Source organism: Buteo buteo, chromosome 2, assembly GCF_964188355.1.
Source record: "Buteo buteo chromosome 2, bButBut1.hap1.1, whole genome shotgun sequence".
NCBI classification, from domain to species: Eukaryota; Metazoa; Chordata; class Aves; order Accipitriformes; family Accipitridae; genus Buteo; species Buteo buteo.
In genome coordinates, this window is record NC_134172.1 from 79,006,773 (window position 1) to 79,022,305 (window position 15,533).

Sequence of the window (15,533 nt, forward strand, 5' to 3'; positions counted from 1 at the left end):
ACCCAGACCGTGCACGCGCGTGCAGCCCGCACACACACGCACGGGGTGCGGGCACACGCGCCGCACGCCAAGCGGGTGCTTACGCAAGCGCAGGGAGATGCACCCACACGCACATGCGTGCACACACACACAGACACGCACGCTCACACCCCCCAGCAGCGTGGCACTGCTCCCAGGGGACACCCAGCCTGCTCCCCAGGGAATGGTCGGTGTGGGAGCCCATGGGAACCGGGGCTCAGAGTGGGAGCCCGTGGACCAAGGTGGGAGCTGACACGCCTGGGAGCTGGGTGCTGGCTGCTGGGAACCCCACATCCCCCTGGAAGCCCCGCATCCCCCAGGAACGCTGCATCCCCCAGCAAACGCTGCATCTCCCTGGGAACCCCACATCCCCCAGCAAACCCCACATCCCCCTGGGAACCCCACATCCCCCTGGGAGCTCCACATCCCCCTGGGAGGAGCGAGGCGGCGCAGGAGGAGCCGGAGCCGTGGGCAGCAGACCAACACACTTTATTCCATAGTCACAACAGTCAGGATAACCGTTAGCCGAGCTTCCGCAGAGCCAGAGCCGGCCGCTTCGCACCCCCCCGCTGGGACGGGACAGGGGGCCGGGGCTGCCCCTCAGCTAAAAGCCTATTTCTCCAAGACAACAGATACAGGAAACCTTCACTAACACAACACTACAAAGGTGACCCCGAGCGCTGGTGCCCATCCACAGGCTGCGCTGGGGCCCCGCCAGCTCCGGGGGCCCCCGGCCCGCTTGGCCGCCGCCGGGGCGGCTTCTTCCTGAGAGAGGTTTGGTTTATTTTTATTATTCATTTATTTTATTATTATTATTATTATTCGCTTTGTCTCTAGTGATGACGGGATGTCGCACGCACACACGCTCACACACGCATGCCAGCCAGCACCGGGCAGCGGGGAGGCGGGGGGCGCAGCGGGAGGGGGCCGCACGCTGGGGGGGGTCTCTAAGCACTACAACCACACGGCACAGAAAATCCACCACTGTCCACAACGGTTCCCCCCCGGATAAACAAACCCAGCGAGTCTCGAGGAGGGGGCAGGAGGGGGACGGGGACGGGGACGAAGCGGATGGTGTTGTGCTTGCGGCCGGGGTGGGGGGGACGAGACCCCGGCTCTGGCTCCGGTTCTGGCGCTGACCCAGAACCTGCTCCTGAGGAAACGTTTCGCCTGACAGTCCGTGGAGGGAGTGCCCCAGCCCACGGGTGATGCACGGCACCCAGGGGACCCACCGGGATCCCGGGCTGCCCGTGTCCCTGCTGGAAACAGGAGTTGCAGCCCCAAGTTCCAGGGCTGGCAGAGCACACGTATGATACGAGACCCTCACCGTGGCCTCGGGCCCTGCAGGTACTTGGGGGCTTTGGCTTCCCCATGGATGGGGATGGAGGGCGGGCGGCCGGCAGCCTCGGCGCCTTTCCCGAGCGCCCCTGGCTGCGCGCTCCCCGAGAAGGCACCGAGGTGCTGGGCGAGATCTGTGCGCGTCGGAGAGCCCCAGGGGGCCGCAGGACCCCACGGGAACCCCAAACCTGGTTCATGTGTGGGAGGGGGCTTGGGGTGCTCCTGGCGTGGGGGGTGGGAAGGCAGACCACCCCCCCCGGGGCGGCGGCGAGGCAGGAGCAGGCTGCCGCCGTCGCGGCTGGTCTGGCGATTATTTGGCTTTTCCACCTTGGCTGGGGCTGGGTCCGGTGGGGAACGGCCTCGGGGTGGGGGGCGAGGGGGTGGGAGAGGGGGGGCAGGGACGGGGACACGCTCTATATGGGGAACACGTGTCTGATGCGTGACACCCGCCTGCCTCCGCAGGCTGGCACCCGCACCGGGGCTACTGAAACACCGTGGCTAACGCAACGCCGACACACACACGCACAGCTACCGCTACACACCGACACATCTACAATGCTGATGGCTGGCCGTCAGGGAGGTGCCTCGAGGGGACCCCGAGGCCACCCGGGACGGGGCTGGGGGACACCGAGCATCCCTGCGAAGGGCCCAGGGACGCACCTCTCCCTGCGCCGCGGTGCCTGTCCCCACGGCTGAGCCGGAGCCACCGGCATCTCTGGCAGCGGGGCCGGGCCCGTCCCCCTCTCCGAGCCACCCTGGGGGGCTGCCAGAGCCCCGGGAGGGGCGAGGAGGGGGATGCCCTTCCCCTGGTCACGGCTCCGGCCGGCCCCACGGCAATGGGCAGGCATGGGGCAGCCTGTGACCGGAGGAACCGGCAGCCCCAAAACAGGGAGGCAGAGCCCCGGGGAGCGGGTGCCCCTCTGCCCCCGGCACCCCCACTGCCCGGGACGGGTCAAAAGGGCTCCCACACACCCAGACCCCCCCCGGGAATCGGGGCCGTGGGGGGACCTCAGAGGCTGCTTCAAGCAGCGGTCCCCGCCGAGCCCAGCACAGCTCCTCCGGGTGCTGCCAGCCCCCCGCCACGGCCACGTCCCCAAGGCCGGCAGCTCGGGGTGACCGGGGTCCCCACCGGCACCCCACACAGCACAGCCGTACCCGAGCGCAGCCCCTGCCCCACAAACGCAGCCTGCGGCGGCCGCCGAGCCGGCGCTGCAGCCACGTGCTCCCCGGCAGCGGGAGGAGGCAGCTCATTGCAGGGAAGGAGCCATTAGGAAAAGCAAAGAAAAACCCAGCTGGAAGAGTCGCTGCGGCAGGACCTTCCCTGCCGGGAAGCTCCTTGGCAGCGATTTGCCGGGATGCCCCTGCTCTTGGCGCGGTGGAACGCCGCGCCGGAGCATCGCCCACACCCCGCACGCCCACCAGCGTCGGCTCTGGCCGCCCTCGGCCCCATTTGGGTGGTTGCTTAAGGCAGATTTCCTGCAACATCCCTTGCCAGCCACCCTGCCCTGCCCGCTCCCTGCCACCCCGGCAGCATCGCTCACCGCGGCCGGGCACGCTGGGACCCGGCTCCACCGGCCAAGGTGAGCCAGCCCAGAGCGGGTCCTGCGTGGACACCGCATCCAAGGCTCAAATTGGGGGCTGGCTGCTTTGGGAAGGGCTCGTTCCCACTGGGGTTTGGGGTACCTACGGGCAGGGGCTCCCCCCGCGGCACAACTTCCTCCGCAGAACCGCCTGGCGAGAGGGACAACACAGCCTCCCGCGTCCACGTGCGGATCACGTGCGCGCAACTTCGCTCTTCCCAAAGCGAGCGGCGGGGAGCGTGCGCCGCGGGGAAAGAGCCGGTCCTGTGGGACACCGAACCCCCGAAGCCGGAGACACCCCCCCCCCCCCAAAACGAGGCGTCGGGCAGGGAGGGCTCCGCATGGCTCTGCCGCCCCTGGACGTGGCGCAGCCGGGGATCCCTCCCCAAGGGCTGCAACAAGGAAGAGGAGAAAATTGAAGCCGTACTTTAAATGCGGTCAAAAAGCAAAAGGAATCGGCCATTCCCTGAGGAATGGGGAGGGCGGGATGGGCACCGAGAGCCGAGGGCGGCACGGGTGCTCCCGTTGCCCGCAGAGCGGGAGGGAACACGAGGCAGCCGCCGGTGGGGATGGCAGCGACCGGGAGCAGCCATGGCCGGCAGCACCGCGGCGGCCGGAGCCGCAGGGGGAAGGGGCCGGGCGCTGACAATGAAAAACCCGGTTAGATGCTCGCATTTCACAGGCAAATAACCGCGGCGGCCAGCCACGCGTCCGGCGGTCGCGAGGCGAGAGCCGGACAGACGGACGGATGAGGAGTGGGTGTGTGCCGGGGGGGTGGGGTGAGCAGGGAGCTCTGCCTTCCAGCGCCTTCAAGGCAAAATACCTGATTCCTGCATGTAAACAGCTGGTTTCGGTTCTTTTTATGGTTTTTTTTTTTCTCCTGGGGTTTGTTGGGGGGTTTTTTTGTGGTATTTTTTTTTTGATACGACCTGATTGTGGGGGGAAAAAAAAAAAAAAAAAAAGAGCATTACCTGCAGAGCGCGGGACTCAGTAGGTAAAGACCAAGTCCGAGATGCTGGACATGAGCCAGTCCCCCGCTATCATCTCTGTCACCTCGGGCGTGCAATAGTCCGGGAACTCGAAGTGCGAGGAGCCTCCCCGCGGGAAGAGGTCGTGGTCCTTGTCGAAGACGGACCAGTCCAGGGTGCCGCAGGCGGCACCGGCGGGGGCCCGCCCGGGCAGGACCCCCAGCAGCTCTTCCTCCAGCTCCTCATCGGAGGAGCTGAAGGAGGAGGGAGGGGACCCGGCCGACATGGGAGAGGGGGACCCGCTCTCCGGGGACCTCCCCGCATCGGGGCAGGCGGCGGCGGGGCTCGGGGGCGCGGGGGGCTCCTGGGGGCCGCGTTCCCCGGCGGGCGCCGCGTGCCGGGCGGCCGTGCCGGGCGCCGCGGGGCAGTCCTCGACGGGCACCTCCGGCGCGGGTTCCTGCGGGGCGTCGGGGTCGGCGGGCGGTTTGGCGGGCTGCCTGCGGCCGGCGGAGACGCGGCCTAGCACGGAGGGTTTGATCTTCACCGGGAGCCGCGGGCGGGACGCGCCGGTGCCCACCTTGCCCTTTTTCCGTGGCCGGTACTTGTAGTCGGGGTAGTCGGCCATGTGCTTGAGGCGCAGGCGCTCGGCCTCCTTGACAAAGGGGATCTTCTCGGAGTCGTGGAGGAGCTGCCAGCGCCGGCCCAGGCGCTTGGAGATCTCGGCGTTGTGCATGTCGGGCCACTGGTCCATGATCTTGCGACGCTCGTGCTGCGACCACACCATGAAGGCGTTCATCGGCCGCTTGATGTGCCCGCTCGGCGTCTTGCACCAGGCGGGTTCGGCGTCGCGGGTGGGCAACGGGGCGCAGGGCTCCCGCCGAGCCTCCGCGCCCCGGCCCCGCGTACCGCGCTGCACCATACCGGGGCCCGGGACCCCCCCCCTGCCGCCGCCGCCGCCTCTTCTTCTTCCTCCTCCTCCTCCTCCTCCTCCTCCCCGCCCGCCGCCGCCTCCCCGCCCGCCGCTACGCGCCGCGCCGCGCCGCCCCCATTGTGCGGAGCGGGCGGCGGCGGCGGCGGCGGGGCGGGGCGCAGGGGGCCGCACCGGGGCCCGGGGGCGCACGGCGGGGGCGGCTCCGCCGGGGCGGCGGCGGCCGAGATGGTCCGGAGGGGGCCCGGGCCGGGCCGGCGGTCTCCGACTCGGGGATGCTCCACAGCGGTCCGGTCCGGGGATGCTCCGCACCGGCCTGGGGATGCTCCCGGATGCTCTGGACCGGCCCGGGGATGCTCCGCACCGGCCCGGGGATGCGCCGGGATGCTCTGGACCGGCCCGGGGATGCTCCGGACCGGCCCGGGGATGCTCTGGACCGGCCCGGGGATGCGCCGGGATGTTCTGGACCGGCCCGGGGATGGTCCGCACCGGCCCGGGGACGGTCCGGGATGCTCTGGACCGGCCCGGGGATGCTCCTCCGCCCCGCCCCGCGGATGCTTCCCCCGTGAAGTCGACGGACGCTCCGGTCGGGTGCGGTGCGGAGACGCTGCGGAGGGTCCGGGTCGGGGGGTGCGCGGGGGCGGTGCGGGCAGCCCGGGAGCCGCACGCCCCCCGGTGCCGCTCTTATAGCCGCCGCCGCTCCGCCCCCGGTAAACACCGCCGCGCCGGTTCTGTCAATGGGAGGCACCGCCCCCGCCCGGCCCATTGGCCGCGGGGCGGGGGGAAATATCCGGCTCCGCCAATGGGCGCCCTCCGGAGAGGGGTTGCTGGAGAGAATGGCAGGGCGGCACGCCCCGGTACCGCCGCCACGGCACCCCCGGTAGCTCCCCGTGCCCCCCGCTGAGCAGCGCAGCGTCCCCGGTGACCGCCGGTACCTTCACACGAGCGTCCCGCTGCCCCGGCCTCGGCACCCCGGTACCTCCCCGTGCTCTCCGGGACCCACCCGGGGATGCTCCAACTAGCGCCAGTACCCGCTGCTCCCCCGGTCTGGGCACCCCGGTGTCCCCGGTGCACCCTACACCCGCACACGTGGGCCCCTCACGGACACCCCCCCCCGGGAGCGGCCCGGGCACCGCTCCGCCCGCCCGGGACGCCGCTCCCTGACCCCGCCCCTGCCGGTCCTGCCCACTCTCCCGGGTCCCCCTGGCCCGGGACAGCCCCCGTGCCGTCCCGCCGGGGCTCGCAGCCCTCGGTCCCCCGCGGCGTGGGAAGGCCGGTGCCTTCCTGCACGACGCGTGTCCCCCCGCCCGGCCCAGCGGCGCCTCCCCGCGGCTGGGCTCCCGGTGGGTCAGAGCGGGGCGGGGGGTGGGTGGGGGGAACGGGGCCCGCGCTGCCCACGGGGCGGCCACGCGGCTCCCCCCGGTGACACGAGTGGGGCCCCGTCCCGCGCTGCCCGGCCCCGCCAGGCCCCGCCCCTCCCGCCTAGGCCCCGCCCCCTCCGCCGCGCTGCGGGCGGCACCAATGGGGCGGCGCCGGCGGCGGCGGTCCTGTTGCCCCGGAGACCGCGGGCTGCCCGCCAGGGGCCGCGCCCATTGGCTGCCGCCGCGGCGCGCGGCCCCCGCCGCAGGGTGCGCGCCCATTGGCTGAGCCGCCGCCCGCCAGTTGCCGTGGTAACAGGGGCCCGAGCGGGGACCGGGGCCCCGCCGCCGCCGCGGCCTGTCCCGGCCACTGCGGCCTGTCCCGGGGCCCTGCCCGAGCCCCGCTGCCCCGGGGAACGCCACACAAGCCTCCGCCGTGACCTTCCTCATCGCCTTGGGCCTCGCACGGCGCCTGCGGGCGGCGCATGCCCGAGCCTTTCCCGCCCGCCGTGCCCGGTACCGGGCACCGGCCGCGCCAGCTCCCCTATGACCCTGGCACCGTGCATCTTGCTGGGCCATCCCACCCCGACCCACACGGCTCCGGGGGTGAGCCCCCGGCCATTAACATGGCAATGCCCGTAGGGCCGAACAGCTTTGCGGGGCCCTGAGGCGGCTGCCCGGTGCCCGCTGGCGCCGGGGCCGCCCTGCTCCGGGCTCTCCGGGGCGGCCGGCCCTCGCCCCGGTGGATCCCGTCCCGGTGGATCCCGGGCTCCTGCCGTGCGGGGGCAGGGGCGGAGCCGGCAGGGGGCGCCCTTCCCGGGAGCGCGGGCCCCGCCCGGTTTCCGTACCCTCCTGCTGTCGCCATGGAGACCGGCCCGGGAGACTGGGATGCGGGGTACGGGGGATCTCCGGGGGGTCCCAGTGGGACAAAGGAGCGGGCCAGGAGGTCTCCCCGTAGGCGACAGGCAGGAAGACTCCCTGGGGGGCATGGGGTGGGGAGGGGGGCTCCCTATAGGGAATGGGCAGGGGGGTCCCCATGGGGCAAGGAGGAGATGGGGTTCACTTAAGGGTACCATAGCCCGGGGGTGTCACTGCCTCTCTGCTCTGACTTTGGACCCACAGAGGCTTATCCGTGGGGACAGGCGGAGCTGCGGGGCTCAGCCTCCTCGCTGGGGTTACGCTTTTTCCTTCCAGAGCCTGCGCCGAGATGGATGGACAGGGCCCGGGCCCGAATATCACGGAAGAGTTCAAGAGAATAGTAAGTCTCTTGTTCCCCTGGGGTTTATGACACAGCACCGTGGTTGTAAACGAGGCGTCTCTCAAACAGGCCTGGAGATTTGCTTCTCCAGGCTGGTGAAGGGACACCGGGAAGCCCCAGAGGAGTTGCAGAGGGGAGTCAGAACTGTGGGGCATGTCAGAGAGGTCTCTCCTCACAAACCTCCTCTGACTCCCCATCTTCTCTGTGCTACTGTCGTGCTGAGTTTAGGATTACAGCAAATGGCAGAAGGCAGAAGCAGAGGAGAGGAAATCTCCAGCCCACAGGCTGACTTTGCCACTGCTCACCAGCGAGGACAAGAAGAAGAAAGGGGAGAAGAACAAGCCAGGTTGGGAGAGATTCCTCTATACACCGCCCTGCTGCCCCTGCCCACTGGTGCTGCTTTTGAGTTAACCCAGTGCTTTCTGCTGGGAGATGTTCAGCAAAAGCCACAAAAAGGAAATTATCCAAGGGGAAATGCTGAGAATAAAGGGGGTGAACTAGAAAAGGCCAGGGAGCGCTTTGTAGGCTTGGCTCCTGGGCTGTAACTGCAAATGGCTTTTGCTGGGGCCGCAGAAGGTTTGAATTCAGTCTCTCAGTTGTTCTTTTTATTTCTCTCAGTCACATATGACAGGAGAGAGTAGATGTAAAGCATTGAAACTGGACTGTGAAATAAGCACAGGCTTTTCTTTGTTTGTTTCACCAGTTGCATTTATGCTGAGTAAAAAACCACCGTTGCCTTCAGAGACATCATCATCCCAAGAGAAATACAGAAGTTTTACTCAGAGGAAATTAGCGCTCAAGAAGGCTGAATTAGCTAAAACCTTGGAAGAGATCAAAATTACCACAGTACGTGCCACAAATATCCAGTGCTGGGATGTAGGTAGCAAATCCATACAGTTACCCTGGCTGCCTTTATGGAGGAAATTCTAGCAGCCTGACTCACTCTTGCAAAATGGCATGTGTTTATTTATTAATACACTGGAGGTAATTATGCTGCTCTGCTTAATGCTGGTGAAATCTAACCTTGATATTGTCTATGAAGAAAAATTAAGAGAAACCAAGAGAGAGTCCAGACTGTAGCAGTAGGAGGGATGAGATTTAGGAAATGTGACCTGTTAGAAAAGACTGTCAGTATCAGATTTTCTGTCTAGCAAAGAGAAGGATGAGGTGGAGGACATGACCACAGCTTTTTAGTAGGTGAAAGATGGTTATAAAAGAGATGTGATCCTGCAGCTGGTAGAAAGGAACGTGGGAGCAAGGGTGTGCTGTATGGGGGAAGTCAGAGTGCCTCAGCAGTAAGGCTGCTGTTACCATGGCACAGGAATGTCCCGGGGATGGCAGACGATGCTATGAAAACTTGGGGTGGGTGGGACTGGTGGAATCCGCAACACTTTAATCCACAAATTCATGCAGAATCTGACCAATCTGAAGAAAAATGCTGTCGAGGAGCTGAAGCAGCGCAGTGCCCACCTGGCAGAGACCAACTGCCAGCTGATGAAGGACATCCAGCACACTGATGACAGCACTGCCAAGCAAGCCAGGAGCCTGCTGCAGCGGTATGAAGTACTTCAGGTGAGGCTTTAAGGTTGACCAACAGACCCAATTCAGCAGAGTGCAGAACTTCCCATTACTCATTAGTACTGGAGAAGGGTCAGGCGCTGCCCAGCCCCTTCCACTGCACCGAGTGTGACTGGAACATCCCCAGTCCCACGGGGAGCTCTCTGATGCCCAAAGATCCTGTGAAGTGCTCTTGTTTTGTGTCTGTGTTTTAAAGTCATGAGAGCACCCTGACTGTAACAGTCCCAAGCAACAGTAGTCACCCCGTAACAGCCCAAATCCATCTCTCTGTAATGTCCTTGGCTCCAGCTGGCTCCTGAAGCACCACTCTGCTCCCCAGAGCAGCTCCCATGCACGAGCTGGCAGCAGCCACGGCGACGGATTCCTCTGTCCTGCTAATGCAAGCAACAGCACATGAGAGGAAGGTCAGGGATGGTGCAGGGGGATGTTTCAGAGCTCTGTGGAATGAGCAGTGACTGGATTTCTCCCTGTGCAGAGGGTGAAGGCAATCGTGCAGTCCTTCAATCAGAACCAGCTGGATACAGCAAGGGCAGACCTCCAGGAAACAGAAAAAACAATGGAGAAGAATCTGGGAAGTGAGTTGCTCGCATTACTATGAAATGCAGTCTATACAACTGTGTTACCTTTGCTTTCCTTCTTATGAGGTTAAAGACACTGTGTTGATCTTATAAACATCAGACAATTTCATGTCTGAAAATTAATCCCATTTGGTCTGTGGGGATGATCTTCCCATCAGCCTGTCAGGACAGAGAGAGCCCTGTGACACCCGGCAGCCTGTGTTCAGGGGGGTGGGAAGAATTGCTCCTTGCAGGAGGGCAGGATCTGGTCAAGGTGGTCTGACTTGAGGTAGCCGTTCCCGCTTCCCTCAGGGTGTGTAATCTCTGTAGAGAGGATTCAGGCAAATGCAGGACAGACTCCTTAGTGAAGAAGCGAAGCTCTGGAATGCCTGGTTTGAGATTCTCTGTTTTGACTTTCATTCAGAGCTACAGCAGCAGCTGGATGAAGTCACATCAAAGGTACAGGTTCTCCAGGACGAGCTCAGTGTCCTGCACACCTACATCAACGGGCAGTATCCGGAACAAGCTGTCCAGATAGCCCTTCTGCAGCGCAGCATCCAGAAACTGAAGGAGCAACAGCAGGTGCCGAGGCCTCTCTTGCAGTGTTGCCAGGGAGGAGGGAGAGGGAAGGGGAGGAAGGAACGTGATGGTTATCTTGCCTAACGCTCCTGTTGTTTCTGTGCACTCCTTCCTGCTGTTCTCAGGAGGAGATAGACAAGACAGAAGAAATGGGGAAGGCCATCTTGGAGGAGTTGGAAGAGAAGGCACGGGCAGAACAAGAAGCACTATTACAGAAAGTCGTGGAGGTTTGTGGAACTCATGAGACATCCCAGCAAGGGGAATCAGTTTCTGGGAGCTGGGATACAAGGCAGGGGCTGCCACACATTGCCCATTAGCAACAGCATGGTGCAGCCAGCACCCAAAGAGTAACAAAGAATTGCTGCTCCCCTCCTGATGCCGTACTGGAGCTGTTTGTCAGGCTGGGAGGGTACATGAGATGCACTTCTGACTTGCTGCTGTAGTCTGGTGTGTTAAAATATTCTCAGACTCGCTCCTGAGAGTTTGCCACGTGGAGGTGAGTGCACTGTGACCCAACATTCACCCTGCTTTTATGGTCCCTGTTGTATTACATTATTTAGGTAGCTGCCTCGCTAATTGGCTGTGACACTGCTGTGGCAGCGCACATATGTTTGTAATAAATTCATGAGGATATTAAACTATATGCAGCACTACAGAGCAGGGACTGCTGTCGTTCTTCCCAAAATAGGAGGAACTGTTGCACAGTTCCTGCTCGCATGATGTGCTTAGCACTTTTCCTGGGTTAGCAGCTTGAGAGCACCAGGAAAATAATTAATTACTGACTCGCTTTACAGCCTGCTCTGATGCAGAACTGCTGTGCTCTTTTACAGGTGAATCTGGAAGCACAGGTGATACAAGTTACCCAAGCAATATTAACAAGCTTTGCCTGGGAAACTGAACTGGATCTCTTGAGTTCCTCAGTCTTGTTCCATAATCAGCACAATGTGATCTCAATGATATTCTCTTTTTAGAGCTGGAACCCAAACCTTGTTCAAGCAGAAATCATTTTCTTGAAGAGCGATGCACTTGGACACGGCCAGCACTGGCACCCAGCAGTGGCAGGGTTTCATGCTGGTGGTTACTGTGGAGTTTCTTCAGCTGGTTTTCTTCTCTTCACCCACACAGGAGACGTTGCTGCACCAGGATGGCCTGAAGCAGATGGTGATAAACAACCACATTCTGCGATGTGAAATACTGAGGCAAAGGGAGGTGAGCGAGCTGGGGAAGAATGAGCGCAGTGCAGCAGAGCCAGCCACCCTCAGCCCTTTCCCTTCACGAGGATTTTGTCTGCCTTAGTGGGGTACATTGCCTTCCATTTCCACTGGAGTCAGTGGGCTGGTAGGACATGCTGAGGACGAGCAGTCCAGCAGGTATTTCAGGAAGCCTGTTAGGGGCTCACTTGCACGAGGGATGTTCTCTAGCTCTGCTGTTTGCAAAATCTCTAAAACTTTTAATTCCTGCTTCTATTGCAAAGTAAAGGACTCTTAGAAATGTCATTCATTCAGATTATTAAGGACCTGGAGGAGGAGATCGGTGAGCTGAAGAGAAGCATCCAGATGCTCCGCCAGAGTGCAAGAGACCCAAGAGAGCTGATCTTTGCTGATGTTCTTCTCCACAGACCAAAGTAAGGCTGGTCAGTGGGCTTGCACAGCCCTTTCTCTGTGGCCTTGGGCTGCAAAGTTGTTGGCACTGAGTGCTGATAACCTTACCCCATTGTTTCCACAGACATCACTGTTAAACCTACGCACAGCCTGGGGTAAAAACCCACAGTTACGTTGGGTTCTGCTTGGAAAGATGGCTGCAGGGTCTTGTGGTCTTGCCTAAGAGCAGCTGGGAACTAGCCACAACTCTAATACTGATCCCTGGTCACATTGCATCTCTCTTCTGGGCTTCCCTTTGTGCAGCCTGCAAGTGGAGATGATCAGTGGCTGCAGCCGGGGACAGTCAGGACCAGCAGAGCTTTTCAAGGCCCTTGTGCCTACACTGACTCTTACTTTATTGTTATTTTCACTTCATGGTTAGGAAACAAAACTGAGGGAAGGGGGCAGGCTCACAAGGAGCATCCCTGTCGAGGCAGGTCTTGCCCATCTAGAGCCGCCTTGCTGGTTGTGTGAAATGGCACCAGCAGTCTGTGAGAACAAAGAGGGGCAGCTGTTTCCCTAATATGTAAAAAAATGTGCTGGCAGCATTGGCTGGCAGCAAAAAGGCAAAACTTTGTTATCTTTCTCACTGCTCTTTCCCTGCCCCAGTTCTCTGGTAGCTAATTACTTCCCGAGTGGAGATTGTGGGTAATCCTCACTCCTGCTTACCAGTGTGTGCTGTGCTGATACTGGATATAAGAATTACAAAGTGTAAGGTGAGTCCTCAGTGTTGATGGGGAGAAGGCCCTGCCAGCTCGATCACAGGAATACCGGGCTCTCCTCTCCAGGGACAGACCCAGACGGGCCAAGTCCGTGGGCTGAAGCATACCAACAGCCAGCCGTGACAAGCTATTTTCCACCGTACCCACGGCAGGCTGAAGCCGTAACGCTGTCCCTTGTCCCATGGCAGTGGGGTCTTACCCAGGGCAGGACAAATCACAAAAATCACCAATGATTTAGAGGTGCCTCGGCTTTCTGCGCTGTCTGCTGACCAGGCGTATAAACCTGAGAAAAAAAAATGGGTCAAATGTGTTTAGATCTTGAGCATGCTATAGCCTGAAACCCGTAGTTGTACGCAGAACAGCGTGCATATGTGCGTTTATTTACAGCAACTGCCTATACAAATTGTTCTTGGCACAGAGATGTCTGTTAACAGAGTCATTGCTTTCCAGCGCGTCCCGCCGCTGCAGGTGCAGGCCAGCCCCTCAACTCCTCCACACCTCGCATGCACACAGGGGTTATTTTGCATGAAAATATCATCCCTTGGGATGAGCAGACGCTCGCCCAGCAAACCGGTGGTGGTACAGGTGACAAGAGGGGCTAGATCTTCCACTCCAGGGCCTGGGTTTTAGCTGGAAGGCAGGTATGGCTGCAGCACTGTGGAGGCACGAGCTGAAGCAGGAGGAAAGCCTGGAACGTGTCAGGAGATGGCGAGGGGAGGCGAGCGGCTGCGTGATGGATTAGTGCAACTTAATTTTTTTCTGATTAAAAAAATGATGAAAAAAGGGAATTAATTGGCCTTGACAGCTGGTGGGGCTGGGGTTACTGAGGGTGGCTGGGAGAAGAGTTAAAAATAGCAGGAAGGCCCAAGTGGAAAGTTTCTGTAACATCACAAGTCAGGCATTTGGTGCTTACCCGCCCTGACAGGCAGGAGCCCGTGCCAGAGCCCTCTCCGCCATCCCTCAGCCCTTTCCCACTGACCTCCCTGCAACTTTTCACACGACTTCACCAGCCCTTCGTTTTTTCTAATTAACCCTTTGGTTCCAGACACCGGATTTGCTTCTTGAAAGAGCAAAATCAGACACAAGCTACACTCAGCCTGGGAGCATAAGGGTGCGTAGGAGCGCCCGACTCTTGCTGGCCCTCTTTGGATCTCTGTGTGCTGCTGGCAGCCCGTGGAGCCCGGAGGAGCTGTAACCCCCTGCGTATCCGTTCCCATCTGCATTTCAGTTTCCCCTCATTCAAGATCCTCTTGCTTCAGGGGACCCCGGGTGGATTTCACCAGCAGCTTCAAGCCCTGTGCTGTGGGGACTCTGGACGCACAGTTTGTCCTGGACTGAGACGGAGATGGATGAGCGCAGCTCTGAGCGAGCGCAGCTCTAAGCAAGCCCAGCTCACTGTGCTTGTCCTCTCTCTGCGAGAAAGCAGATGTACCCGGCTGTTCCGACGGGCTTTCTCCACTGCTGTTTGTCTTTCGGGATTGACAGTGAGGGGCGGCTAATTTCATTCCTTCTCCCTCTCAGAGCCCCAGGGTTACGTCTGGCTCTGCCTCTCCGGGAAGGCCAGCGAGCTCCGAGCCTGCCTTGCGGAGGGTTTAGTCGCAAGCGTGGCCTAAGAAAGGGCCGTGGAGAAGGTCTCAGACTTGGAGCTGATTTCTTTTGTAGGCAGAGTGGTTAGTGGCTGGGGTAGATGGTGAAGGGTGAGCCGAAAAGCAAAATAGTGCTGGGCTGAGCTAGTGGTCGGGCAGGGCTCTGGTTCATGCTGAACAGGGACTGTGCACAACACCCCTCATCTGGTTTTAAAGGGTTTTTCCCCCTGCTCTCCCCAGCTGCTTGCTTTGTCCTGTGTTCCAGAACAAGTGTCTGGGCCCTCCCCACTAAAACCAGTCCTGGACCCTGGGGACACAGAGAAGATGGCACAGCTAACGCACAGCAGGCTTCCCTCCACCCACCCCAAGCCCTCTGATCCCCACATGCAGGGGATCGGGTGCCTCCAAGCTCTGAGTGGGCTGCGCAGAGCATCTGAGCAGTCACCCACCTCCCACCCTGGCCATGCAGGAGCTTCTCCTGTTCCACCTCCTCCTCGCATGGCGGCTTATTCCCACTCTTCACTTTGCCCCTCCTAACTTTCCTCTCTCCCTTAGATGCACGCCGGATACCGAGGTGGTCCTCAGCCTCCCTGCCAAGGAGACACCGCTCATCTGACACGGCCAGGCTACGCTCGCAGGCCCCTCGCCCAGCACACGGTGTGGCCGGGCTTGGATGAGGTGCCGAGCTGTGAAGCCCCCTCCTTTGCCGTCAGCACTTCTCCATCCCAGCCCCGCTCAACCGCCTTGGGGACTCGCTGATGTGGTTTTTATGGTGCAGTAAAGGTGTTACCGTCATCCCTGGCCTGCCTGGGCTGTGCTGTGCTCACGGGGTAATGCCGGAGGGGTTGAAGCCCAAAGGAACTTCCCTGTCACAGTGAGGGGTGTTCCGGGAGCAGCCCTGGTGCCACAAGGCCCTGCCAGCGCATCCCAGTGCAGGTGGGACTGGTGTCCCAGCGCGGGGTCAGAGCGGTGCCCGCACGGAGCCGGTGCTCGGGCAGTTTGGTGCCAGTGGTAGGTCCGGGCCAACCGACAGCTTCAAATAAAGCCAGCTCCTGTTCTCACCCGTGCCAAGCCAGCCTCCGGCCGCGCTCCCCATCGTTACGGTACCGCGGTGTCTGCCGAGCAGGGCTCCGAGGACCCGGCAAAGCGCAGCCCCGCCGGGCATCGGGCAGGACCGGTCCCCGGGCTCGGCTCGCTCCTTACTTGGCCAAGCAGCGGAGCCGTGCGCTGCCCCACGCCGCCGCGAGATGGAGCCGGGCCGGGGCCGGCGGGGAGCACGACCGGGGACCGGGGGGACCGGGGGGACGGAGCCCTGCCCCGCGCAGGACGGGGGAGCGTGGCGGACCCCCCGGCCACAGCGGCATGGCCGGGGCATCCCGGTGCTACCGCCGTACACCCCCCCCTCCAGCTCCCCGGGACCGAG

The 15,533-nt window shown here is 61.9% G+C and overlaps 2 protein-coding genes across 3 annotated transcripts; one reads left to right on the top strand and one right to left on the bottom strand.

Annotated features, from left to right (window-relative positions):
* Positions 1–496: 496 nt before the first annotated feature.
* On the bottom strand, positions 497–5,239 carry SOX12 (SRY-box transcription factor 12). Its single transcript, XM_075022010.1, has 2 exons — positions 3,908–5,239; positions 497–3,328 (listed from the first exon to the last, which is right to left on the bottom strand). The coding sequence occupies exon 1, from the start codon at positions 4,821–4,823 to the stop codon at positions 3,924–3,926; it is 900 nt and encodes a 299-aa protein (XP_074878111.1). The 5' UTR covers positions 4,824–5,239; the 3' UTR covers positions 497–3,328; positions 3,908–3,923.
* Positions 5,240–6,520: 1,281 nt separating this feature from the next.
* On the top strand, positions 6,521–15,149 carry C2H20orf96 (chromosome 2 C20orf96 homolog). 2 transcript variants are annotated; one of them, XM_075021994.1, is made up of 11 exons: positions 6,521–7,085; positions 7,385–7,448; positions 7,677–7,794; positions 8,152–8,294; positions 8,862–9,020; positions 9,502–9,601; positions 10,008–10,165; positions 10,288–10,389; positions 11,288–11,371; positions 11,668–11,786; positions 14,666–15,149. In XM_075021994.1, exons 1-11 carry the CDS (start codon positions 7,054–7,056, stop codon positions 14,724–14,726), a joined length of 1,140 nt encoding a protein of 379 aa, XP_074878095.1. In that variant the 5' UTR covers positions 6,521–7,053; the 3' UTR covers positions 14,727–15,149. The 2 variants fall into 2 exon arrangements, with proteins under 2 accessions (XP_074878095.1, XP_074878103.1); XM_075022002.1 differs by having other exon boundaries at positions 6,521–6,796.
* Positions 15,150–15,533: the final 384 nt, after the last annotated feature.

Excerpts from the sequence above, each read along its gene's own strand:
- SOX12 (XM_075022010.1), bottom strand. The coding sequence starts at position 4,823 with ATGGTGCAGCGCGGTACGCGGGGCCGGGGCGCGGAGGCTCGGCGGGAG.
- C2H20orf96 (XM_075021994.1), top strand. The coding sequence starts at position 7,054 with ATGGAGACCGGCCCGGGAGACTGGGATGCGGG. Across the intron at positions 8,295-8,861 it reads AAGAGATCAAAATTACCACA|AATCTGACCAATCTGAAGAA; the intron begins GTACGTGCCACA and ends AAATTCATGCAG. Across the intron at positions 9,021-9,501 it reads AGCGGTATGAAGTACTTCAG|AGGGTGAAGGCAATCGTGCA; the intron begins GTGAGGCTTTAA and ends CTCCCTGTGCAG.